Source organism: Larus michahellis, unplaced genomic scaffold (assembly GCF_964199755.1).
Source record: "Larus michahellis unplaced genomic scaffold, bLarMic1.1 SCAFFOLD_78, whole genome shotgun sequence".
Lineage (NCBI taxonomy): Eukaryota > Metazoa > Chordata > Aves > Charadriiformes > Laridae > Larus > Larus michahellis.
In genome coordinates, this window is record NW_027436116.1 from 1 (window position 1) to 24,684 (window position 24,684).

General features: G+C 50.2%; 1 protein-coding gene across 1 annotated transcript in view; it reads right to left on the reverse strand.

Annotated features, from left to right (window-relative positions):
* Nucleotides 1-6: 6 nt before the first annotated feature.
* LOC141736946 (E3 ubiquitin-protein ligase rnf213-alpha-like) overlaps nucleotides 7-24,684 on the reverse strand; it is a gene marked incomplete at its 3' end in the record, with an annotated part of 39,837 nt that continues 15,159 nt past the window's right edge. Inside the window, exons 26-62 of the mRNA XM_074571619.1 lie at nucleotides 24,280-24,417; nucleotides 23,799-23,978; nucleotides 20,326-21,796; nucleotides 19,989-20,182; nucleotides 19,649-19,804; nucleotides 15,447-19,013; nucleotides 14,870-15,003; nucleotides 14,653-14,748; nucleotides 13,997-14,112; nucleotides 13,657-13,785; nucleotides 13,008-13,072; nucleotides 12,414-12,564; nucleotides 11,856-11,997; nucleotides 11,214-11,387; nucleotides 10,729-10,862; nucleotides 10,307-10,464; nucleotides 9,826-10,029; nucleotides 9,094-9,287; nucleotides 8,442-8,562; nucleotides 7,981-8,081; nucleotides 7,562-7,735; nucleotides 6,763-6,935; nucleotides 6,585-6,681; nucleotides 6,385-6,499; nucleotides 5,976-6,159; nucleotides 5,398-5,606; nucleotides 5,091-5,192; nucleotides 4,603-4,818; nucleotides 3,723-3,804; nucleotides 3,373-3,407; nucleotides 2,586-2,680; nucleotides 2,254-2,404; nucleotides 1,993-2,161; nucleotides 1,544-1,635; nucleotides 852-1,109; nucleotides 516-651; nucleotides 7-27 (exon numbers count right to left, since the gene is read on the reverse strand). Coding sequence (XP_074427720.1) covers nucleotides 7-27; nucleotides 516-651; nucleotides 852-1,109; nucleotides 1,544-1,635; nucleotides 1,993-2,161; nucleotides 2,254-2,404; nucleotides 2,586-2,680; nucleotides 3,373-3,407; nucleotides 3,723-3,804; nucleotides 4,603-4,818; nucleotides 5,091-5,192; nucleotides 5,398-5,606; nucleotides 5,976-6,159; nucleotides 6,385-6,499; nucleotides 6,585-6,681; nucleotides 6,763-6,935; nucleotides 7,562-7,735; nucleotides 7,981-8,081; nucleotides 8,442-8,562; nucleotides 9,094-9,287; nucleotides 9,826-10,029; nucleotides 10,307-10,464; nucleotides 10,729-10,862; nucleotides 11,214-11,387; nucleotides 11,856-11,997; nucleotides 12,414-12,564; nucleotides 13,008-13,072; nucleotides 13,657-13,785; nucleotides 13,997-14,112; nucleotides 14,653-14,748; nucleotides 14,870-15,003; nucleotides 15,447-19,013; nucleotides 19,649-19,804; nucleotides 19,989-20,182; nucleotides 20,326-21,796; nucleotides 23,799-23,978; nucleotides 24,280-24,417 — 9,934 coding nt within the window. The remainder of the gene's footprint in view (nucleotides 28-515; nucleotides 652-851; nucleotides 1,110-1,543; nucleotides 1,636-1,992; nucleotides 2,162-2,253; nucleotides 2,405-2,585; nucleotides 2,681-3,372; nucleotides 3,408-3,722; nucleotides 3,805-4,602; nucleotides 4,819-5,090; nucleotides 5,193-5,397; nucleotides 5,607-5,975; nucleotides 6,160-6,384; nucleotides 6,500-6,584; nucleotides 6,682-6,762; nucleotides 6,936-7,561; nucleotides 7,736-7,980; nucleotides 8,082-8,441; nucleotides 8,563-9,093; nucleotides 9,288-9,825; nucleotides 10,030-10,306; nucleotides 10,465-10,728; nucleotides 10,863-11,213; nucleotides 11,388-11,855; nucleotides 11,998-12,413; nucleotides 12,565-13,007; nucleotides 13,073-13,656; nucleotides 13,786-13,996; nucleotides 14,113-14,652; nucleotides 14,749-14,869; nucleotides 15,004-15,446; nucleotides 19,014-19,648; nucleotides 19,805-19,988; nucleotides 20,183-20,325; nucleotides 21,797-23,798; nucleotides 23,979-24,279; nucleotides 24,418-24,684) is intronic.

A 24,684-nucleotide genomic window follows, 5' to 3' on the forward strand; every position in this document is an offset into this window, starting at 1 on the left:
CTCTGCTGAAAGCCAAACGCTGGTCCTCTGTGGGCACAGAGATAGGAGAAAATGGCCCTGTCAAAGCATCCTCCCAGGAGACATGTTATGTCAAAGGATGTCTCCAACCGACATATCATTGGACATGTCACAGCAAACCATGCTCTGTGCTGGCTCGAGCTGGGCTGTGTTGGACCACGTGTGACATCAATCAACCAGGCACCGTGACTTAGGAGCTGAAAAGCCTGTCTCACCCATCCTGCTTGCTCATGGTGGAAGAACTTCGCCAAGCCCCAAATGCCCCAGGAGAAAGGATCTGCCCTGGATCCATCTCGATTCCTCAGACCCCCACCCTCCCCTAAATTCCCTCCCCAAACTGCTCCCGCAGAGGCACGCTCAGCCTTGATGGGCCGCTCTTGTGTTGGCCGAGTTGGCTCCATCACGCAAACTGTGGCAGCAACTTCTCAGCGGAGCATCTGGGTGCTGAGGGGTGGCTAATGCCTGTGTCCTGGGCATGATGGAATTTCATATGGCACCTGAAAGTTCAGGCTGGTCCAGGAATTGCCGGACTGTGTAGTCTTCCCCTTTATGGCTGCTTTGGAAGAAGTGGATCAGGGCATTCTGCAGACGGAAAATGTCGGGCAGGTGTCGGACATGTTGGATGTTCTCAAGCTGGAAAAGAAAATTCAGCGTGATTCAAGGGACAGGAATCCCATCTGGCACCACAGGGTAACCTGGAGGAGGACTTGGCTTGCTTGGATGCTCCAAAGAAACATGGAGGGGGGAAAAATTACCCCAGTGCCCCATGGACACCAACCAGGCTGAATCTAATCCATTTGCTTTAGTAGTGAGGGGATGTTCCTAAAGCCAACCTTTGACAGGAGTTCCAGTAGAATGGGGTACGGGTTTCCAGTGCCCTCTCCAACTTCCTGCTGTAGGAAATGCATCAAGGTCTGGATGGTCGTCTTCTGTTCAAATCTCCACATGCAGGGCTCGTTGATCAACCCCTGACTCGGCAGGTCTTGGAAAGGTAGTGTCTGGCCAGAAGCTATTTTCAGGAGAAGGCTGGAGCCATGAGGACCTTCACTCATCCTCTGCTCCTTGACAGAATTAAGGCTCTGCTCCAGTTCCTGCAAGAACCCAAGGGTCATTAGGAGCCACTCCTCCTTACCAAAGCAGCCTGAGGGGATTCATGGGGTCTTAGGGCAAAGAAAAGCAATGAGGACTCTGGAGATGTGGGGAGCATGGTGAGAACTTGCCACCAAAGAGACAAGAACAGAACTGTCCGGGGAGAAACCCACAGGTGATTTTCTCCAAGGGAAGAAACACAACTGGTTTCCAAGGAGGATCTGAATCGGCATATAAAAAGCATCCAAGAAGCCAGCTCTCTGCAGGACACCACACCAGGACTAGGTCCTGATCCAAAACTGAGGGGACAAATCTCTTTTCTTGGACGTGGGAACGCCTTGACCTCAGCAGATATGTCTGGGCATGGACATGACCACCAGCAAAGCAGCACTTTGGGTACATGATACCTGTGAGCAGCAGCTGGCCACAAGTGTACCTGGAAGAAGGGCTGAGCCAGGGCTTTGAAAGAGGTTTCCCATTCTTCTCGGTCCTTTTTCTCATGCAGGATGCTCAAGGCTACACTCTTGTCTGTAGAAGACACAATGGAATACGTGAGCTTTTACCCTGTAGACCCTGGGGAAGCCTGGAGTTCTGTTGTGTTCCTTGACGGCAAGGAGTAAGATGATGTAGAAATAAGAGGGACCAAGGGATGACACAGATGCCTACTTGGAGCAAACTATCTCCTAGTCTGCTCACGCCCTCAAGCTGGTCTGGGCTGAGTGCTTTGGATGAGCTCACTGCCCTCATGGTCCTCCCTGTCCTCTCACCAGTTTCCTGGGATGGAGACTGTCCCGGGAAGGAGGAACCAATGACACCGGTCCCGGATAAAACCCAACCACTGCAAGCCTGCTGGTGACCTCCCAGAGCTTCCCAGCATCCCCCTACCTGCTGGGTTGTCATTGCTCAGGTGCTGTAGAAACAGATGGACAGTCAACACAGCATCCTCCGTGTTCCTGCTGAGCGCCTCTGCCAGGCACGCCATGTCTTTCTGAAGGTGGCCCCAGAAGAACTCTTCCACATCCTCCGGTTCCTCTTTCATCAGGTCTAGAATTGCCTGTGAGACAGGGCAGGTTCCTCCGTTAGGCTCTCAAGAAGGTCTCCTCCTCCCAAGCTAGGCTGAGCCATCACGGCATGGTGGTTGCTCACCTTTTTGTCAGCATGGACCCCTAGAAGGAGGGATGAATGGAGCAGAGCTCTCGCAAGACTGACACAGGCGGGTGACAGGCACCTCTCCAGCTCATTCCTCTGTGAGAGAGGGCTCTCCAGGATGTACCCTTTCTCCGTTTTGTCCTTGGTGCTGCATTCAGAAAGAGCAATTACCCACCACGTCTTTTGTTAGGTTCCATGGTGGGACCACGGGACGCAGAGACCTTTTCTTTGGCCAGCCGCGGCATTTTCCCTGTGCCCATAGCTCTGCGGGAGGGATGGGTGGACAGTTGAAGCCCTCCGGGGCTGCGGAGCTGGGAGGGTGGACTTACATTTCCTTCCGCGTGAAGCCTGTCTCAGGTTTGTGGTTGGTTCCCCCAACGGTGGCACCACACTTGCATTTCTTCACTTCCATGGGAAGTCCACACTGCATTGGGACAAGAAGGTTGGAAGCCCATCCAGGTGCTGAAGGTATCTAGCAAAAGCTGAGGGCACCCAGGGGGTTTACATGTCCTCCTGGACTTTGGCTTTCTACATGGGAACATTGCAACAGCTAACGAGCAGCAGGAGGGGACGTGTGTCTATGAGCAAACATCTCCAGGCCGACCTGATTCTTCCTACCATTGGCAGGACACATCTAGGCATCAATTTGGGTAACCAAGAGAGTAACCAAGACCTGGAAGCACCCGCTTTGCTCCACTGCTCCCATGGGGAGATACAAGTCCCAGCTCCACTTAGCTTAGTGCCTCGCTGGGGGAAGACCCCAGCCAGCTTGGAGAAGAGCCAGCTGGCTTGGAGAAGAACCCAGCTGGCTTCTGAGCCTTGCAGCTAAAGGACCACTTGACACGGAGGTGACATTGGAGTCCACATTAGGAGGGGAACAGAGCAGCAGGAGGAGCACCTACACTTGCCACCCAGTAGAAAGAGCTGGCCCAAGAGGCCAAGATGTATGATTCTATGTGTTTCAAGATGGTGCAAAGGTGACGGGCAACTCTGGGAGCCAGAAGAAGACCCGAGAAGCTCATCCCAAGCCTGTCTTTTTCCCATGCAGGTGACAGAGATGCAATGAGAAACGCAAGACAGAGTTGCAAAGACCACCAGCCAGAAGGGGACACTTACATCGGTGACAATCCAGTACGAGCCACACTGACAAGCTACGTGTGAAAGAGGAGATGGTTAGTCAGTCGTCTCCCACAACAACCTACATGATGGCCAGATGCTCACCAAGAGGGTGACAGGCCTGGCTTCCACCTCCCAGCATCCAGCCCCACCATGTGCCTCTCCCAGAGCCTGTCAAAAAGGGACCCAAAATTGCTCCACCAAGGTGGAGGTCAAGAAGGACTCAACAGAAGGACAGAGATGGCCTTCAGGAGTCTTTAATCCCTTGCCTCCACCCCCTGGCCAGTCTCAGGCGGCTCCTGGTGGGTCCCCCACATGCACGGGAGGAGAAACATTCCCCCAGTACTTACTCCAAATCTTCTCTCTTGCACCAATTTTCCAGTTCTCCACATCAAAAAGCAGGTCTCCAGGCATGGTGGGAAGGTAAGACCCCTTGGAAAGAAACCGCGATACAAAGTGAGGTGTGGGGCAACCATCTTCCTGGCTCACATCACACCTATCCAATGAACAATTCTGCTTCTAAAGCAAACAGTGGGGAGGAAGGGTCCTCCTGCACAGCCACTGTCATTGGGGAGAAAGTTCTGGTGAGGGAATGGGGACTAAGTGAGGGAGCAAGGTACATCAGTCAGGGAGACGTGAGGCTGGAGTCACCAGACGTGAGGAAAGTCCCCAAAAGTCCTAATTATTTATGAGTTTTGATTCTGGAAACTGAATGCCCCATGGGCCAAACACGGCCTTGGTGGGAAGGGAGAGGATCTAGAGGTGGCTGTTGCTTTCACTTCCAAGAAAAGCAGCATGATGTCCTGGTTGCTTCCTGCAGCCCTCAAAGAAGAGGAACAACTCAGGCATGGACAGACCTGAGGGGAAGCCCAGCTCAGGAATGAGTGTCTTCATCATCATCTGAGTGATGGAAGACCTTTGGCAGAAGGAGGATGCTCGGGCTGGCCTTCAAACCACCTAATCTCCACCAATAAACCTCTGCCAGGTCCTCAGCTCCCCTCGAGTCAGAAGACAGATGGGCTTTTCCCAAAGACCATACATCTATCTCATCCACATTTGAAGAAGACCAGGCTGGATGGTCGCAGTTACTTCTCAGCCCAAGGAACAAGAAGGAAGAGGAACATTGATCTACAAAGCAACAATCTGACCGAAACAAAGCCTATCTGCCAGGAGACCTTGCGCTCGGACTGTGGGGTGGAGAGAGCTGTGCATCTCGGCCTCGTGACTCACCTTCACCACTTCAGGCTTGAAGCAGATGTTCTTGAGGAGCTGAGTGATGTGGCCTGGATACAAGGCCAGACTGAGCGCAGTGTGGAAGACCACCTCCAGCAGGCCTGGGTCTTCACTGTCACCCAAAGCATCCATGATCTTCTTCAGTTTGTCTTCCAGCAGCTCATCTGGGATAGGTGGCAAGTGGAGGATGTTCTCCATTTGTCTCATGACAGACTACAAAAGTTGAACAAAACAGATGTAAGTGAAGGCAACTGGCATGGCACCTCCCTGTGAGGAGTCTTCTGGCTTCACCGCTGAGCTTCAGTGTTCATGCTAAGTCCCATTTGTGTCCCCTGACAGCAGGGAGCTGCCGCAGCTCTCCGTCAGCACAGACGGAAACCTCCTGTTTCCAAGAGGTTTCAGACCAAATAACAGTTCCAGACCAACCAACGATTCCAGACGAAAAACCATGGAAACCTTCTGTTATAGAGACGATGGATACTCACAGTCAAGCTCTGATTTTCAGTGGAATCTTTGGATTTTAGCTGCTTTTGTGCTTTGTCCAGCACTGAAAACATCAGTGTTGTATTTGACCAGGTGCTTCTGTCCTGAAAAACACAGATGGACATTGCTATTGCTATCCTAAGAAGCAAGTGGAAGGGCATGAAGAGGAGGTTGACTACACCTTACGGGGGCCTGTTGTTCTCCTCAACTGGAAGGGAGCCACGTGAGTCAATTTAAGAAGGCTTGAGCTCGGCAAATCCTACCCTCCTCAACTCAGCTTTGGCACAAGGCTCTCAAGAAATAACCCACCTGCGAAATTTCTACTCCTTGGGGTAAAATCCACTTCTCCACCTGGAGGATCTTCCACATAGAGGCTAGCCCATAGATGTCACAGAGGTTTCTGATGAGGAACACCTGAGGCCATGGAGTTGGAGCCTGCACCACCAGCTTCTTCATTGCGTTCACCAGGTCTTGCTCTTTCTCATTCCCTTCTGTGGCAGGCGCATTGGGATCTGCAGCTGGAAAGAAGGTTTTTCATTAGGCCAAGTCCCCAGTGGTGGAACGTCACATGTGTCCTTCACCAACACAGCTCCTACAGCTCTTTAGGTTGCAGTAGGATCTAGGTTGCAGGAGGATCTTCTCCCCACAGGCTGGAACCTGGCTTCAAGCCAAGGTACAGAGGGTGCCTTAATATGTAGAGAAATACTTGGAGAACACAGTGCATTTGGGGACTGAAGACTTAGGAAGTTTGTCCAAAACAACTTCCATTTTCATAAAAACAGTCATTTTCCAGCCAATCCCTCCAAAACTAGACCTTCTGGGGGCTTGTTCTAGACCTCCTTAGGGGTAGGCACAGTTCTTCTGCTACACTAAGCAAAAGGACTCACCGGAAAGCATCCGTCTGCCAAGCACGGTGGCCACGTGCCTGATGGAGAGCCGGAGCTGGGCAATGAACTGGAGGGTGTTAATTCTCGAGACCTCGGGCTTGCAGAAAGCAGCCAGGTCTGTGGTGGAGAGGCAGTTTTCAGCAAGCTGGCTGACGTCTTCTTCAGAAGAAGGATACATAAAATCCTGCTCGAGAGAGGGGAACAATTTTTAAGAGTCTGAAGGTGGGTTATAACTGAGCAGCTCCTTGTGCCTTCTCGTCGTCTTTCAGGTGAGCTCCTCCTTTGGTTCCTCACCCATAAAAAGATGTGGAGGGGGGATAATTAATGTGATTAATATGTTTTAGCTGGGGTGGTAGCTCCAAGTTATGGTGTTTGTTGGGATTCCCAGTGCATCCCAACAGGCACTCACCTCCAGACAGTGCACCACCATGAAGTAGAAGTGGTCCACGTGACTTTGGTTGGATAGTATCTTTTCCTCCATCTGGGACAGGTATTCTTCCAAGTGAACCTTGACGTTGTTGAACCTGTGGCAGAAAAGGACACAGACCATTGGCCTCCACATGGCCGAGGGGTTCAGCAATGGGGTTTGGGAGCAACCTCGAGGCTGACCCGCATCGCAGCAGCAGCTTCAGGAGGGAGGACTGGATGGTAGGACTGCTGTCCATGCACTCTTCGAAGGGTGACAACTCACTTTTTGGCTTGTACACTAGGAAGAAAGGATGACACCCGTTATTTGACTTCCAAGAGTGCAAGGTCAGAGCCAGGTAGTGGAATCAGGCTCTTTTACCCTTTTTCCCTGCCTGATGCTCAGGGTTGGGTTTGCAAGCCACAAACTGTATCAGTCGCTGAATGATTTTGGCAGACGGTGCCTCTCTGTCTCCCAAAAAGTACATGGTGATGAACTCAACGAAGAAGGAATTGCATTTCCTCCTGAATTTGTTGTGACAGGCAACAGCTTCCCTGCAGGGAAGAAGAAAACCGAGACTCATGGTCAACCTCCAATCAAGGAAAGAAACAGCGTCCCTCTCTCTGCAGAGAACAGGACACAAACCAGGGAGATGATATGGCCATTTGTTCAGGCACCACAGAATCATGGAATCATAGAATGGTTTGGGTTGGAAGGGACCTTAAAGATCATCCAGTTCCAACCCCCCTGCCCTGGGCAGGAACACCTCCCACTAGACCTGGTTGATCAACGTCCCGTCCAACCTGCCCTTGAACACATCCAGGGATGGGACAGCCACAGCTTCTCTGGGCAACCTGGGCCAGGGGCTCACCACCCTCACAGCAAAGAATTTCTTCCTAATATCTCATCTAAATCTCCATTCTTTCAGTTTAAAACCATTCCCCCTCGTCCTATTGCTCCACTCCCTGATCCAGAGTCCCTCCCCAGCTTTCCTGGAGCCCCTTTAGGTACTGGAAGGGGCTCAAAGGTCTCCCCAGAGCCTTCTCTTCTCCAGGCTGAACTCCCTCCAACTCTCTCAGGCTGTCCTCACAGCAGAGGAGCTCCAACCCAGCATCTTCTATCCCAATATTTAAAATGAAGGCACTTGAGACAGGCAGTTTTTTTGCCAGCACTGGGATACCTCGTGGCCTCTGAAGCTGTGGGTCTGTAATCCTCTGGGAATTCCTCTTTGCAGATCTTACACTGCTTGTTTGCCCACTCCAGGATGCAGGCAGTGCAGAAGATGTGGCCGCAGGGCAGCTCCGCCGGGTCAGTGATCTCCCGCAGGCAGCTCTTGCATTCCTTCACACCCTTCCTGAGGGACACCACCAAAAGAAGAGGCAGCTCAGTGTTGCTGCCAGATTTGAGGAAGGGGCGTGGGTGAGCTTCTGCCTAATGTCCACCTCGGGGTGGGGCTGAAGCTGGATGGGCACTTTTGCCTAGCCTCCCTGGTGAGGGTGACCCACCACTGCTTCAAGAATCAGCTTTCCCCTACCCTTTACAAACATCACATCGATGGAGAAGGACCCTGAACTCAACTGGTTTTCAGCTCGGACTTACACCAGATACACAACATCAGCATTCTCATTGCATTTCTTCAGCACTTTTGTCACCAAATCAAAAGTCTTCTCCGGCTCAAATCCTGGGGTTGCATAGAGGCGCTGCAAAAAACCAAACATACAGGGTAAGTTCAGCAGAAACATCTCTCTGGTACATGGAGGATGTCACCACTGCAGGGACACAGGGTTGGACAGCAGAATTAAGCAGATCCATGCATGGATGTCTCTGTGAGGACCTCTGAGGGCAAATGACCTGGATCAGCTCTTTAAATTCTCAAGGAAGCCTTCCTTGATCTCAAATCCTCATTTTGGATTCTGAATCCAAATACTGTTTGTCTCTTGGGTGGTGTTTCCAGCCTCTTCCCATCTCTAAGCCCTCCCTACAGCTGGGACCAGAGGTCTCCTGGAAGAGAAGAGCCCTCCCAAGCTTCACAGCCACGAGCTTCCCCAGGAAACACCTACGTTCCAGAGGAAGATGAACTGCTTCACCACAAGCCTCAGGAGTTTCTCCTCTATTTGTGTCTCGTTGTGCAGCAGGTGGTCAATCAACATGTAGACAATGTTGGTGCAGGTCCAGCGATGTCTGTAAAACACACACCCCGAAGGCTGCCACTTCGGTTGGGCCACAGACCTCCCGGGGTCCCTTCCCACCGGTATTTCTGTGACTCAGCCCAGGTAGTGTGTGGTCACTTGAAGACACAAGACCTTCTGAGATAGCATTAGAGGGAGAAAGAGATGGCATGGTCCTGTCTGCGCTGCGTGTTTCAACGCACCTTGGGCCAAACAAACTGCCAACCTGTTTCTGGGTGTTCTCTCTGGAGGGACCAACTTCTCCCACTCCAGAAAGCATTTTTTGCACCATCAAGCAGGCAAGGAGAAAGTCCACTGAAACTAAGCAATTTGATCACGGTGAAATATTCACTGCTTTTTTGGGTTTTTTTTGGAGCCACTTTGCCACCGTGTTTGTGATAACAAGGAAGGACCAGGAGGGAACGGATAGTTGGAGGACTTGTGACCTCCAGCTCCTCAAGAGGAGGGTGCCTTCAGCTCACCTGACCCTCAGACATCAAGAAGTTTGCTTGCGGTACTGTCAAAAGAGAGTGACTGAACTTACAACACGTTCTCCAGGAGCTGCTTCTTCTTCTGGTAGAACCAAAGCTGGTAGTTGTCCAGACTGATCCACTCCACCCAGGGCTTAATGGACTTGACACTTTTGAGCCATGCCACGCAGGCATCAAAAGGTAAAAGTCCATTTTCGGAGGGCTGCACTTTCTTCAGGAGAACGTTCAAGGCGTCAAGAGTGACAAACTGAAAAGACAGTTGCAAAGAGAGAGAAAAAGAGTCGAGTTAAAGAACTGAGCTCGCTGGCGGGTGGCACAGAGGGAAGGGCTATCACGCGACTAGATGCTGGTATAGCTTTTGGAGGAGTTGATAGGGCTAAGTCAAAATGAAATGGACTTTTACAGGTGAAGTTCTGTCATCTGTAAAGCAGGAAGGACTTTAATGAACCTCCCTGCGCCTTGGAGAAAGAAGGATCTTGGAGTCAACATGGGGAGTTCTCGAGAAACCTCAGTGTGCTGCCCCAAGCAATAAGCATCTTAGCAGGGATGTGGACATCTCCACGCAGACGTGGCAAGCTAAGGAGCTGCAGCCCACCACAACAAATCCCACCCACCTCTCAGGCCAAAGTGTCCAAGAGGACTTCAACGTGATATCCAGAGTGACACAAACATAAGGATGTCTTACTAATTAACTAGTATGTAATTAAATGATGTAAGTTGTGAAGACCACCATGTTGAAATGCAGTAGAGGAAGGGTTAGAGGGCAAACACGGCTCTCTGCTCACCATCTCTGGGGGGTTCTTCTCATACATTGCCTGCAGCTCACCGATGACAGTGTCATTGCTTTTTGCTATGTCGACAAAGAGCTGATAATCGTCTTGGAGGTAGAAATATTCCATGTGAAGCCAAATCGGGGAGAAGCCCATCTCCCCCCTGCCCACGGAGGAGCAGAGTTGTTCTGCACTGGCTAGGAAAACCCTTGAGAGAATCTACAGGTAAAACAAATGACATTATTTCTCCTTAAAGCAAACAGCAAGGGGACAAAGGTGGGACACTCAGCATTGCTGTGCTATCCCATATGAAGTTTGCCCGTCAAAAAAGAGTTCTTAAAGCAGAATTAAGACCAAACGTTCATAACATTTGAGGAGCAGCCACAGAGCAGTGCAAGGGAGGACTTATCAAGAACATCAGATTTGGCCAGGAAGGACAGAATTAGGGCCAAAGCCAACGCCAGTTGGAGATGGTGCTCTACCCAGCCCTGCCCACCTCATAGACAGGGAGATCTTGCCCGGGAAAAGCCATCCTGAGAAAGTCATTGGCGTAATAGCGTAGCATGTCTGGGTGGCTGCCATCTGGAATCAAGATGTTCTTGATGAAGCTTTGGTAGAACCTGGCCACTTCCTCCGTTGGCTTCTCAGGCTGATCTGGAAGGGACAGCAAAGAGAGTTATGGTGGCTTAGCGGAAAATGGGAGATCCTCGTTAAGACTGAGGTGGACGTGTAGCCAAGAAGATGGCTGAAGAGGCACAATGCCTCCATTGGAAGAGGAGATATAATGCAGCAGAGATGCACAGCGTAGTTCTGGGTCATTTGAATGAGGAACACAGCCCCCATGGTTCCTCCTCCTAAGGATATGGATTTTTGGCAGCTTTGCTGGATTAAAGCTGCCCCTGGAAAGTCTGATGTTACCTTTCATGTGATAGACTTTCTCCCATATGTCGTCCAGGTAGGCTTTCAAAACCCAACTGAAGGGGAACTGGCAGAAGAGGGAGGTGTTGGGGTCTTCCGTCATCGATAACACAGGAATCCTAGCATCTGCCGCCCTTGAATTCAAACAGCACAGAGAGAAGCATGAAATTGTGCGATAGACCATAGGTGTCCAGGCATGGACCACCTCGGTTCCCAACTCCCACTGACGTGTATTCCCTTTTTAAAGGAGATGAATTTGGTGGGAAAGTCAGGGAAAACCAGGCAAGAGCAGGGAAGAAGCCAATTTTGCTGACAGCTTAAAACAACAGGGAAGTTCTGGTGCCAGCAATTTGACACCCAAGACCTTCCATGGCTTGGTTATAAACATCTTCACCTCAAGCGTGAGCTACCACTACACTAGGAACGCTGGCTTTTACTCTCCGAAGGAAAACCACCTCACTGTGCATTTAAGCCCTGCCTCTTACTTCCAGGTGTATTTAATTTTTAGGAATGTTTCTTCTTGGAACATCTGGAGCCACAGTTCTGCCAGTGGAGAGCCTTGAGAGACATGATCCAGGTTGTTGTTGGCATCCACCATGGCGAGAATTTGGGCAAAGACATTCGCCACAATGTCTTCCAGGTGCACCCAGAGCGCTTGCCTGAAAAAGGAGATGACAGCTCATGGCATCACTTCCCTGCCTCCCACCAAGAAACACTCCGCTGCCCAGGGGACAGCATAGGTCCTGAAGAACCACAAGTCAACCAGAACAATTCAACTGCTTCTGAAGAAGCCAAATGTGGACATCCAGGCTTGATGCTAACTGTCCTTGTCTATCTCACAGTCAACCAATGTTGTTTGCTCCCAGAAAAACCCTTTCAGAAGAAGCTTCCTCAAAATCAACAGTGCTTTTAATTATTTTTTTTTTTTTGCCTTTGAGACTGACTATGACCTTTCACCAAGCCCCTGCCTTGTTCTAGGCTGGTAAAAAAAAAACACCACCATGTATTTAGACACTTCTTGGTTGGCACATCTTGGTCTTTTTGAGGCAAGGTGCCTCACACTTCACAGAGCAGTTTTAGGAACAGAAATACTTGGCATTAGGAAGGTAGCTCACAGCCAGCACTACCTGAATGATGTGTCTTCCAGGATGAATTCAGTACACAGCGCCCTGCGGAAAATCCATGCCCTTGGCTCTTGGATGGGTTTCTCTCGTTCTTGTAGGAGGTAACAAATTCTCTTCTTCAGGATGGTCATAAAGTGACTGGAAACTAATCAAAAAATAGCACGGGTTAAAAATCTCCTGGCACCTGTCTCCAAGCAGGAGGCTCCATCAAAAACCTGCAAGGGATTTTGGTTTCCACAGTTTTCCACTCAAAAATCACACCACCTCTTTATTTTTTTATTAGTCCTATGCAGAAATCAACTTCCATTGGCAAGTGACATCTGTCTGGGATCATCTACCAAGGTCTGCACCAAAGCTTTGTGGTTTAGTACAGATTCTGATCATGAACGTGAGGGGCTGTGCAGGGAGGTGAAGGAGGCCCCATGCCACCTCACCCTCTGTCTCTTGGGTCCTTCCTCACCCACCTGGTCTTTGAGGGACACCGGAACTGCCTGTTAACCTGTCTGTTGTCTTCTTCTTGCCATACAGTGCAAGGAGCCACTTCTAGCTCCCTCTACTCACTCTTACCACTGCTCTGAGCGTGGAAAAGCAAGTTGTGAAGGATCTTGATTCTCTCCATTGGACGTTGGCTGTTGTCTTTTTTGTCCTCCAGCTGGATCACAGCCTTCTGGATGCTGCCTTTGATCATTGCGTCCACGTTGAGAAACTGTGGCTGGAAAAGACTGGAGGTCAGTTGGTTGCTTGGTGCTACTTTATTGTCATTTGCCTGGAGACGCTTATCCTGGGACATCATCTTCTCCAGAACTCAGCACAGTGGGCTCCAAGGTCTGTACCCATCTGACCACCCCAACAAACCCTGGTTGAGTCAGTCCCCAGGGCGTGGAGAGCTCCTGCTCTCCCTGGTAAGGGACACTGCTTTGTTGATGGTGACAAAAGGCTCCTGGTCTTGTGCTAGTCGCTCATGGAGGCCTGGGAGACCGCCACCCTACTTCAGTCTCACGATGGAAGACCTGCAGCTATTACGCACAACAAGGCACCAGCCCAAGCAAGGACTTTTAAAAGCAGATCCCACAGTGTCTGTTGAAACCCAAACCAGTTCTTGCGTTATGGCAAGCAACTAAAATGAGGAGAAAAAAGGAAAAAAAAACCACATACATTTTTCTCTGGGTAAAGACCCGCCTCGGTGAGTCTTCCCAGGGCAGCAGAATCCTCCGGAGAACCTGAAATCACAATCAACCACATAACAGCTGTCAAAACCCCAACAAGAGACACTTTCATCCACAGGAGGTGGCGGCAGTGCCTTGACAACCAACAGGGAGAAATAAAGCAGCGCTTGGGGCGGAGGCCACCCAGCCGCTGGGTGGCAGCTTCTTGATGACATGAGACCCTCAGGCTTGGAGAGAAATTTGCTGGCCACCTTTAAGCAAGAATATGGATTCAAGGAGCCACCCAGAGTTGGCTTGCAATGATGAATCAAGCCATTTCTGTCCTGTTTGCCCAAGCATCTAGTCGAAGAACAGGGGTCAACAAGCGTGTGTTGACCGACCCCGTATGAAAGTCTCCAGCGGCACAGCTCATTTGCCATTGCTAACTGCTGCTCCATGGTCACAGCTGGCCCATCAGGAGGCAAAAGCTGCATTGCTATGAACTCAGAAGCAGTAAGTGCTCCTGGGACCCACAGCTTGGGACCTGCTGGATCCATCTGCATTCCCATCCACAGGTGGGACATCATAAGACGGGGCAGCAGGTTTGTGGAAGGGATAGCAGCGGGGAGATGGAGGGTTTATGGTGAGAGACTTCTTACCTGTTGGGAGCTGCTGCAGAGAGCTGCTGGTGAAAATCTCGGCAATGGTCATTTTGGAGAGCTGGCCAAGATTGGCCTTAAAGTTCTCTGGGGGCATCAGGTCATCCAAGTGGATGGACTTCCACTCGCCTGGAGAGGCAAGAGAATGGGTCAGTCCATCCGCTCTCTTTTGGTGCATTGGCCATTTGGAAAACCAGCGAGCTTGGCTACTCAGATTTACCAGCCAACCAGGGCAGGAAGACAGCGAGAGATGGAGGATCCATCACTTCACATGTCTTCTCTGCAGGTCATCTTCCCCTCCCACTCTTTTCTTGACACAAAGAAGTGAGTGGAACCTTACCACTGTCAAAAGCCAGGTAGCTACAGCCCCCCAGCACCCGTGGGACTTTAGTGATCAGCACAAGATGCAGCAGATGGGGGCTGGCCGACCTCCGTCGCTCGTCTGTGATGCAGTACCTGGAAGCACCACCAGGAGGTCAGAGCTGGTGAACTCCAAACTCGTTTGAGTGATCTCTCCAAGCAACAACTGCACCTCCTCCTTCTACATGCCCTTCCAGGGCTCCATCTCCCTTCCCACCAAAGGTTGCAGTCATCTGAATTGGCTTACTTGGGTGGATGCCACCCTGAGAAGACATTCTTTCTGGCCATGGTTGGTAGAATCTGCTACCAGCACAGGGGCAAAGGAGAAAACAGAGTCCAGAGCACAGCCCAGGTCAGGTCTCAGAGGGTAAAAAACAGGACAAAAGGCAGCACAGGATTCTGGGAAGTACATTGTGCCTGGAGGAAGGAAGAAAGAAAGAAAGGAGGAGGAATAAAGAAAGGAAGAGGAAGAAAGAAAGGAGGAAGAAAGATGGGAGGAAGGCAGGAGGAAGAGGATGAAGAAGGTGGAGGAGGAGGAAGAAGGAGGAGGAAAAAGGAGGGGGAAGGACAACGAAGGATGACAAAGGAGAAGAAAGAAGGATGAAGGATGACAGAGGACAAAGGAAAGCTGCTTACTTGGCACATGCCAGCAGTCTTTTGCTGCTCTGTGGCTCATCGAAATGAAACTGAACAAGGAGCAATCTTGCTTCTTGTGGGTCTCTGAAGAAATTCCTACAATGAAACAGCCTCTTTAATGCTTTCTCCTAATAAGGTCTCACCCCACCCCACCCCAAAGCACTGTGAGAAGTGGAATTCACCTGCAGGGTTAAAGAAAAGAAATACCAGAGCCCACCTGAGGTCCTGGCGGAAAGCGTGTTCAGTGTCAAACTGGCTTAGGAAAAGGCAGTGGATTGTGTCCGGCAGACCGAATGTCTTCCTCAGCACTTCTAAATCCTTCTGGTTTAGTAGCCTGGTGTGAGTAGAAACCTGCAGGAAAAAGGGAAATCAAAACTGGTTTTCCTGCTGCCTCAAATGGGCGGGATCCTGCAGGGCATCTTCATCGGGGCTTGGGTTCATCTACAGGCAACTGGAAGGTGCTTTGAGTAGCTCAGCCTCAGCCAGAGAAGGTCAGATCCCATCTGCCTCCCGAGGAAGGGTAGAGTCTACCCTGGCTGCAGAAGACCATGGAGGCAAAGAAGGTGGCCATAAGCCCATCATTGTCCTGGCCTAACCAAGATGTTGGGGGCACCGCAGAATCATACAATGGTTTCGGTTGGAAGGGACCTTAAAGATCATCTAGGTCCAACCCCTTTGCCATGGGCAGGGACACGTTCCACTAGGCCGGGTTACTCAGAGCCCCATCCAACCTGGCCTTGCTCACTTGGAAAACAAACAGCACCCTTGGGTACTTTACAGCCAAGCATGAGTACCTGCAGGCACAGTCCGCTGGTGCTCCCTTCCTTCTTCTGCTGGTTCATCATCTCACTCAAGAGGCTGGCCAGGCTGTTGTGCTTCTGCTGGATGAAATACAGGTCCTGGATCTGCATAGCATCCTTCAGAGCGGAGTACTTGAGGCGTAGGATGGCATCAGGAGTGGCACACTCCACCAGTTTGCTTGTGGCAGTGGAGAAGACCTGTTCTCCATAGGGTTCATAGCCTCCCCAGTGGGTGTGTTGGGAGCACTCCAGCGCGATGGTGGCGGACGTGTCATCGCTGAAGCCGATGAAGACATCGTGTTCCTTGGGAGCGAGCGTGTGGGACCAGACCCTGAACAAATCAGGATTCTCAATGTAGACAAACCGACTGGCCCACCTTTCCAGGTCCTGCTTCAGGTCTTGCTGTTGCCAGTTGAGGATAGTGTTCATGTCCAAGCAATGTTTCTCCAGACGGCTCAGCAGAGGGGTGGGGAACTGTGTGTAGACCACTTTCTTCTCCTCTATAACAATCAGCCGGAATTCCTCCTTCACGCGGCTCTTCACCCTATGAGTGCCAAGGCCCAGGTCAACGTAGTAATTGCCCCCCAGGCTGACGACGCATTGGTTGAGAGCATCATAAAGGCTCTCATACAGGTTCTGTATGTTGAGGAGGACAACAGGCCTGCCTATCTCCATGCAAATTTTCACCCTGTTCACTGAGCGGCACACCTGGGAATAATCCTGGTCCCGTGGGAAACCAGAGCCGAATATAATGTCACAGTTGCTGGTGTCTATCAGACGCGTCATCTGGATGATCTGAAAGGCAGCGTTGTTGGTCGTCAGCAACAGGAGGTAACGAGATGTGAATGCCGCTTGCTCTTTGTCCATGTTTTCCTCCAACAGACGGATGCAGCTGGTTTCCACCGCAGAGTTGAGACGTAGCTCACTGGTGCAGTTACGGAAGATTTCCAGAGGACGGATATCTCTGGAGCCTCCAAAGTTTCTCTGGATGGCCTTGATGAGGAGCTCATCTTGAGAACCGCGCTTCATATTCTGTGTGTAGGACACAATCATTTTGATTAAGCTGTAGAAGTCACGAAGCCCAAAAAACTCTGTTTTCTGCATTTTCAGCACATTGCAGTAGAAGTTTGCCAGAATGGGGAACAAATGCTTGATTTTTTCAAGGTGAGGTTGGTCAGCACAGATGCCTTCAGCAGTCTTCACCAGCTCTTTCTCACTAGGTTCGGTCCGAAAGACAAGGAGGCCCCTGTTCATTTTGGCAGGGTCCAAGGCCCAGTTGGAGATGCCCACAAAGCCAACTTTTTTGTAAGCCTCTGGCGTCTCGTCATCAACGCAGCCATCTTCCAGAAGAGGATGCAGCGTCTTCAACGGCATATCAGGTGAGTCTTCTGCAAGACCGATCTCATCCAGCAGGACCACGGATGCAAACTCATTCAGGTTCTTGCCCTTCTGGAACTGAGCGCATTGTCGGAAAGTGAAGATGATACCTTCTGGTTTCGAGTGGGGGCTGCACTGGAAGGAGACCAGCTGGATCTCTTTGCACCTTTTGAACAATGGGCTTCTGGACAATGTACCTTCCATGGCATCTACAGCAATGGTTTTGGATAGAGATTTGGAGCTTCCCGGCTTGCCAACCAGAAAGAGCGGCACCCGGAGGTCCATACAGACAACCATCATGAAGATGTTCTCCCTCAGAGCATCGTTGCAGGCTGTGGCCTTAGGAATGGAGAGGTTATCAAGAAATACCTCCTGGCACAACTCAATCTCTTGCTTTAGCCAGGACGCAGGGACCGAGAAGCATTTTGCAATCTCCTCCAGGTACTCTTGGCGGCTCTCCAGAGACACGTAATAGCAGGCCCCCACCGAAAGGACCAAAGCCCTTTGTGCATCATTTAAGGTTGGCTCCTCTTCCTCCTCATGCCGCCTCTTCTCATCAATCTCATGGAAAAGCAGGTCTCTCAACTCATAAAACCAGAGCACTATTTTCATGCAGCGGTCTATATCCCGGAGGCTGGCGACTCTGCATTCGTCCTTCCTCTCTCTCAGGAACTTCTGGGAGGCTGAAATGACGTTGGTGAAGACATCCAGGTTTCCCTCAGGGATCTGGGTCTCCACAGTGGACTTCACAATCTCCCTGATGTACAGGCTTTGCGTCTTCTCGTTCAGCTCCCCAAAATCCCAGACCAGAGGTAATAAACTGGGAGGAAGGGGCTGCACCCGATACACCAACTGCCGCAAAGGAATGTAACCCAGCTTCTCCAGGGTGTCTTCACTCCGGACTCGGTATCCCAAGCCAGCTTTCTCCAGTTTCTCAATGGCCTCCTTGCTGTGTCTTTTGTAAGGGTTGCAAGCGGCCACCACTTTTAAGCGGCCAGTGGAAATCGGCTTTCCGTTGACGCTGTGGTCACACAGCACTTCTTTGATGGCGAAGATGGCCTCCGAGGTGTTGGCTTCGTCGAAGAAGAGCACTGTGTCTACGTTGTGCTCTTCTTCATTGGTGCGTGCCAGCTCAATGGCCTGCCTTACCTTCTTCTGGATGGTCTTGGAGGTGGTGCCGCCGTGAACACGCACCACCATCATATTCTGAATGGTCTTGCCTGCGTTTTGCAGGTTGCACATGAACTGCACCAGCTTCGTCTTCCCACAGCCAGTTTCACCCATGATGATCACGGGGATGCCACACTGGAACCGCAGGTGAATAGCCAACATCTTCATGGTGTTGTCCAGAGTCAGCTGGTATGAAGCATCTGGATCTTCCTGGCATTTCACACCAAAGACTCTGCAGAGGGCCTCCAACTGCTCGGTTCTGGATAAGGTTTCAAATTTCTTATTGAAAGGAACATTTTGCAGTGCCAAGGTCCTGTATAAATTCCTGCTCATAACCGCCCTCTCCAAAACAGCCTCGGAATAAGCATCAATAGCGTCAAAGTTCTGGTTGATATGGAAACCCAAAAATTCCATGGAATCATCCTCAGCGTGGAAGACTATATAAGGGTGAGACTGTTGTTCCCACTTGTGTCTTAGTTGGTACTCTCTCAAAACATTGTCCATCTCCTTCCACTCCTCACTTGGCACACTTTCGTCGGACACATTGAGGGAAGGCATGGCAAAGTCCTTGGACATGGCGATCATGAATTTAATGACAAATGTTTTGAAGCCAGAGAACTCCCCTCCGACCACTGTACTGCAGAAGACCGACTTCTCACACTTTTTTAGCTGGAAATTCAAGAAGCGCGTGAAGTTGCTGAGCTCAGTCCAGGAGGGGTTGCTTCTCTGGCAGAATTCCATCAAGCAGGCCAGGCATTCTTTCTCTGTCCCTTCGATCCTCCCAGGGACAAAAGTGAAACGGTCGAGGTTTTCCTTCTGTTTGTATCTGCTGAGGTATTGGTAGGACCTTTGGAAAACTTCGCTATTTAGCTTGTCCCGGTCAAACTGTTCCTCCCTCAATCCCTCAGGAGGGACAGAGCTGGGATCTTCCAGCAAGTTGAGCACCCGCCGTGGTGATACGCACTTCACAGTAGGAAAAAGATCCAAAAAATTTTCTTCCATTTCAACAGACATCTAAAAGCAAGAGGACACAAAACCACCACAAGGAATGTTTCCCATCTTCCCACATTTGCCTAAAACCCATTTTTATTTCCCCCCTGGTCACAAATGGTTCAGCAAGCTGGGAAAAAATGCAGAAATGCCAAGATTTCTCCAAGCCTTTGTGGGGATTGAAATCCCTACAACCATTAAGATCTGTCTTGCCCAGCGTCTTGTCTTGGGTTGGGTGATCTTGTTACCTTCTCCTACACTTTCTCCTGTTCCACTAAACCCTTTTGGAGATGGAGGGACCTGAACTCAGCCAATATCCAAGGTATGGTGAGGAACCATAGACGGAAGAATCTAGGGTGCATTTCACATGTTTGGTAACTCTAAAGCATGGCTTGGGTGCAAATTAGCTTTAAAAACATGTGCGAGGTTCAAGTTACAGGAAAACTGGGATGAAAAAACTCCCTTTTTCCCTCCAAAACTCAGTTCAGGGCCTGATGTTTCACTTTGAGGAGAGGCACATTTGCCCTGATTGCTTCTGCGTAGGTGAGGCATTGCCTCACTGGAGAGACAGACCCTAAATTGTGCATCGCTTCTGGCGGAGACATCAGAGTTTAGCAGGTTCACTCATGCTCAGCCCGAGCGCAGACTCCCCAAAATACCTCTTGCTTCCTTGTAGTGCTAACACCTTTCCCTTTCACCAGGTACTCGATCAAGTAAAGATGAGAGGGTTTGCACTTCCAGACTAAGCCGTCAGGACTCTGGATGTGCCGCAGGATGCACAGGTCAATCAGCAGCCGGTAGAGACCCTTCGATACCTGTCAGGGAAAAAAAAACACAACCCCCCCGCGAAATTAAAATTGATGGAGAAGTCTGTCACAACACACTCGCTGCTCTGACTGGGCTGGATTTGAGTTTCCACCTCCTTCTCTTCTTCCCTGTGTGTAGGGTCTTCTGTGTTTCCCCACCTCTTCCTCTCCACTTTTATATCCAGGCACTCACCACTGGACACACATCAATGTGGAAGATGGTGGGCTGAATTTCAGTCAAGGATTCCTTGATGGAGAAGAGCTCCTCCACGAAGAACTGGAAATCGATCTCCGACTCCATCAGCCTAATGGTTTTGTGAAGTGGTAGCGTGCCACCCAGCTGGGCACGGACCTTTCTGATGGTATTGTCCACAAAGAGAGACTTCCCTAAGGAGTGGAAAAAAACAGCCATCAATCACCTACCCTTGCATGCGACCCAAACCAAGGAAATCTCTCCCCAAAAGCACGTTGTGCCACCTTGCCTCCTTGGTTTAAAGTCCAACTCAAAATACGACTCCCCAGAAACTTACCCATTCCCGCTCGCTCCGAAAAGACGAACTTCACGTTCTGCTGATAGGGCTCTTCAAAAGCTTGAGCGACAGGGGCTGTCCCGCTCGGCACTTTGAGGTGCATCTTCAGGTAGGTCTGGGTCTCTGTCTTGGAGTAGCAGGGAAAAGTCATCTTGTAGGCATCAAAGGCTGTGATAACATAGGAATTGTGAGCTTTGGCATTGCAGAAGATGATGAATCTGTAGTTGGGAATGCTGGAAGAGTGCACCAGGCGGAAGAAGTGGGACTCGAGTTGTTTGGAAACTTTATAAACTAATCTATCAGCACCCAGCAAGCAGTAGATCTTCTGGTCTTGGGAACCTGGGAAAAGAGCTCTCCTGACAAGCAGCTCCACCTCCTCCTCCTCCGTGTTGGGTGTGCACACCAGGACCTCATCGTATGATGGGAGAGGTGCCATCTTAGTGTGTCGGTAGACAAATAACATGTTGGGTAACATTTCCTCTTCCTTACACATGATGAGAAGTGGTTTCCCCGCTTCAAAGCCTACAGGTAAACTTCTCTCGACACGCGTGCTTTCTAGAGCGGCCAAGTGCTTCAGCGTCTCCCCAAAAACATCCAAGCCTATGTATTTATCAGACACCAGGCCAGCGAATTTCTTACAGTAGGCGTCCCAGAGCAGATTCACCTTGTCGTAAATAGACGGCAAGCTCTCAAAGGCAGTGGCCAACTCATCGTGCGCCAGGGTGCTGAAGGAAACCTGGTCGACATCTCTGCTGCCAGTCTGGAATTTCCGTCTCTTCTGCAGGAAGGTTTCTCTCGTCTCGTCGTACAACTTGCTGAGCTCTTCAACCACCTCCTTGTCATCACCTTGCTCAAAGGCGAAATCCATGAGCATTTGCTCTGTGATGGGGGAGTTGGACAGGCAGCTCTGCAAGGCTGCCTTTGCCACTGACTCATCATAGCCCGATTCGGACAAGCTTTTGATGAGCTGGGGAAAACGAATGATGTAATCGTTCCAGGTAACTGATTCCTCGCCTCCTGCCGACACATTCACAGAGTCCAGGGGAGTCATCAGTGCATCCTCCAGGGCTTTTTTGATATCTTCATCATTGATGTCATGCTTGATGATGGAAAGCATGATGAGCACCTGCGGTTCTACAATGCCTTTCTGGGCTCGGGCCAGCTGGCTGCATAAATAGAAGAGCTGGTGTGCAGTGAACAGGTTGAGGTGATAGTAGGTGTCCCTTTGAGTCTCCAGGTACTTCTTCCACTCTACCAGGCAATGCTCCATCACTTTAGAGAGGCTATCCAGCTCCTCCAGGAGGGGTCTTGTGCTCTGAACAAGGATTCCGGCAATTCCAAACTCTGTGTAGACCTTCACATGTTGTTGGGGGTTGCAGTAGATATCAGCCTTCCAGTTGATGAAGAGGATATTGCCAATGCTGAGAAGCTCCAGGTACAACTTTCCAATTGTTTCAACTTTTTCCAGTATCTGTAACAGGCCAAAGACACAACAGGGAAATGGATCATGTACTGCAGCATGTTCTCAACAGCTTCCAAACACTGATGAGGTCACACTGTCCTCCTGAGATCTATACAGCTCTGCTGTGAGCTCCCCAGAACAAGCAAGACATGGATGTACTGGAGAGAGTCCAAGGAAGATAATGAGGGGACTGGACCATGTGGCTGCAGGGCTGGTGCCATACTCAAGGTTTGGGCTTCTACGATCATGGACCCATCTTTGAGAAGTTGGATCTACCTTTGAGAAGCCGGATCTACCCTTGAGAATCTGGATCTACCCTTGAGAAGCTGGATCTGCCCTTGAGAATCCAGGTCTACCCTTGAGAAGCTGAGTCTGTTGGGAGATGAAGAGATTCACCAGACCAACTGGGACAACTGTGTCTTCACCAAGAAGCTGGCCAGGCCTCTACAGGGAGCTTTAGGCTAGACCTAGGGAAGGGGATGGAGTTTTGAGCAACAGAGAAGAGCCAGGGGCTGCTGATGTATTAGGAACTAACAGGGAAATACCTGTGGAATGTCTCAAGGGAATTAGGGCATGTTCCTCTAAAAAGGACAAGTTGGGAGCTTTGGGGTGAAATTAGAAGTCAAGCCAAGAAAAAAAACCTTGTGTTTGGTGTCATGGTTTGGGCCAGATTGGTCAATGAGAATGACAGATGGTCTCCCCTACCTCTCAGGTAGGAGAGGAGGAGGAGAGATAAAGAGATTTATGAGTTTAGAAGGAACTAAATTACTTTAAGTTCTTTAGGTATGCCCAGAGAGGTGGTGGAAGCTCCATCCCTGGAGACATTCAAGGCCAGGCTTGATGAGGCTCTGAGCAATCTGATCTAGTTAAAGATGTCCCTGTTTACTGCAAGGGGGTTGGACAAGGTGACCTTTAAAGGTCCCTTCCAACCCAACACATTCTATGATTCTATAACTCTATATGTAAGAAATCAGGCAAAGAAGGCAGGAGACCAGCATGGCTGAGTAAAGACCTCCTGGTCAAACTACAGTGTAAGAAGGGAATGCACAGCCAGTGGAAGCAGGGACGTGTATCCTGGGAAGACTACAGGGATGCTGCCCAGATGCATAGGGAGGGGATGAGGAAAGCTAAGGAACAGTTGGAGCTGAGTTTGGTAAGGGGTGTGAAGAATGAGAAGGGGCTTCTACAGGTACTTTGGCTAGGAAAAGAAGATTAATGAAAATGTAGCCCCTGGTATATAAGACAGGAGAGCTGGTGTCAACCAACATGGAAAAGACCAAGATATTCAATTTTTTGCATGTTTTCAGTGGTAATCTCTCTTCTTGCATCTCTCAAGCCCTTGCATCTCTCAAGCCCCCATGGCAGAGGCTAGGGGAATGAAGTCCCATCGCAGGAGATCAGGTATGAAATCAACTGAAGAATTTGAATGTACTTAAGTCCATGGGATTCTACTCCGCTCTGGTGAGACCCCACCCGGAGCACTGCATCCAGCTCTGGGGTCCCCAGCACAAGAATATGAGCCAGCAGTGTGCCCAGGTGGCCACGAAGGCCAACAGCATCCTGGCCTGTATATGAGGGCAGTGACCATCTCATATATAAAGGGGGCTTATAAGAAAGATGGAGAGAGATCTTGATGCCCCATCCCTGGAAGTGTTCAAGGCCAGTTTGGATGGGGCTTTGAGCAACCTGAACTGGTGGAAGGTGTCCCTGCCCATGGCAGGGGGTTCGAACTAGATGATCTTTAAGGTCCTTTCCAACCCAAACCATTCTATGAGTCCCTCCATAATGAAGTACAAAGATCTTGGATGGTCTGTTGGGCACCACAAGTGAAGAACAATGCTTAGGCAAGCAAATCCCACCCCTGCAGCTTGGGAAGTGGGCATCATCCTAGAACAATGCCTCTGCTCCTGAAAGGCCAGAACTGTAGGTCATGGATGTGTCTCCTGGAAAGAATTCCAGCAAAATCCCAAGCTGTTTCTCAGGCAGATGATGATGCTATGCTGTGTCTTACCTCCAGGAAACGGTTTGCCTCCTCTCTGCCCTGCTCAACCTTGGTGGCAATCAACATAAGCTTGTTCTGGAGCTCCGTCAGCTGAGACAAACTGTATTTCTTGGCCTTCTGGTCTGCTGGAGATGTGCTCTCCTCGCTGTCATTCAGCAGTCGCAATGAGACACAGTCTTCGAGAGTAGCCTGGAAAGCAGAGAAGACAACCAACATCCCCACATGGCCTTTCACATAGCTTTGAGTTGAAAGGCTGCACATCAGGGCTTTACATGTGTTGTACCACGTCCTTTGGAGAAAAGAAAAGTCCGTTTTCCACTGAAAATACTCGAGATTCAGCACAAAATCGGTGGTACTAGTTGCAAACCCAACTGGAGATCTATTGGCAATCTGGCATGCTCATCGGAAGTTGATTTCAAGAAAGATCTTTTCCCCCAGTGGCACTAAAAAAAATACAACTGGACAAGAAAGCCTCTTGGAGACCCTTTACCTTGAATTTCAGAGGTGCTGAGATGGTAAAAATCCCATTGTTGTTGATGCTTCTGGCTTGAGAGATCGAAGAACGCTCCACAGAGCCATGAGAGTCATGAACCATCTGTATCCATTCTCGATTGTCACAGGAATCTTTCTGTGAAAGAAGAACCAAAGGAAAATCCTGTAACCAGATGGAAGGATGCTGAGCACCACCCTCCCACCCCAAATTTCATGCAGGTGGGGTTTCTATTAACATTTCTTCTGAGGATAGAGTTTCCCATGGCTTCTGAGGAGACACAGACCCATAGCTGGACCTCTCTAACACCCCAGAGCATTGGCATGTGGTGAAGCTCTTGCTCGTTGCTCTGGTTTTGGTGGGGAGCAGAGCGTAAGGCTCAGCTACAGCCTGGGGCACCAACAC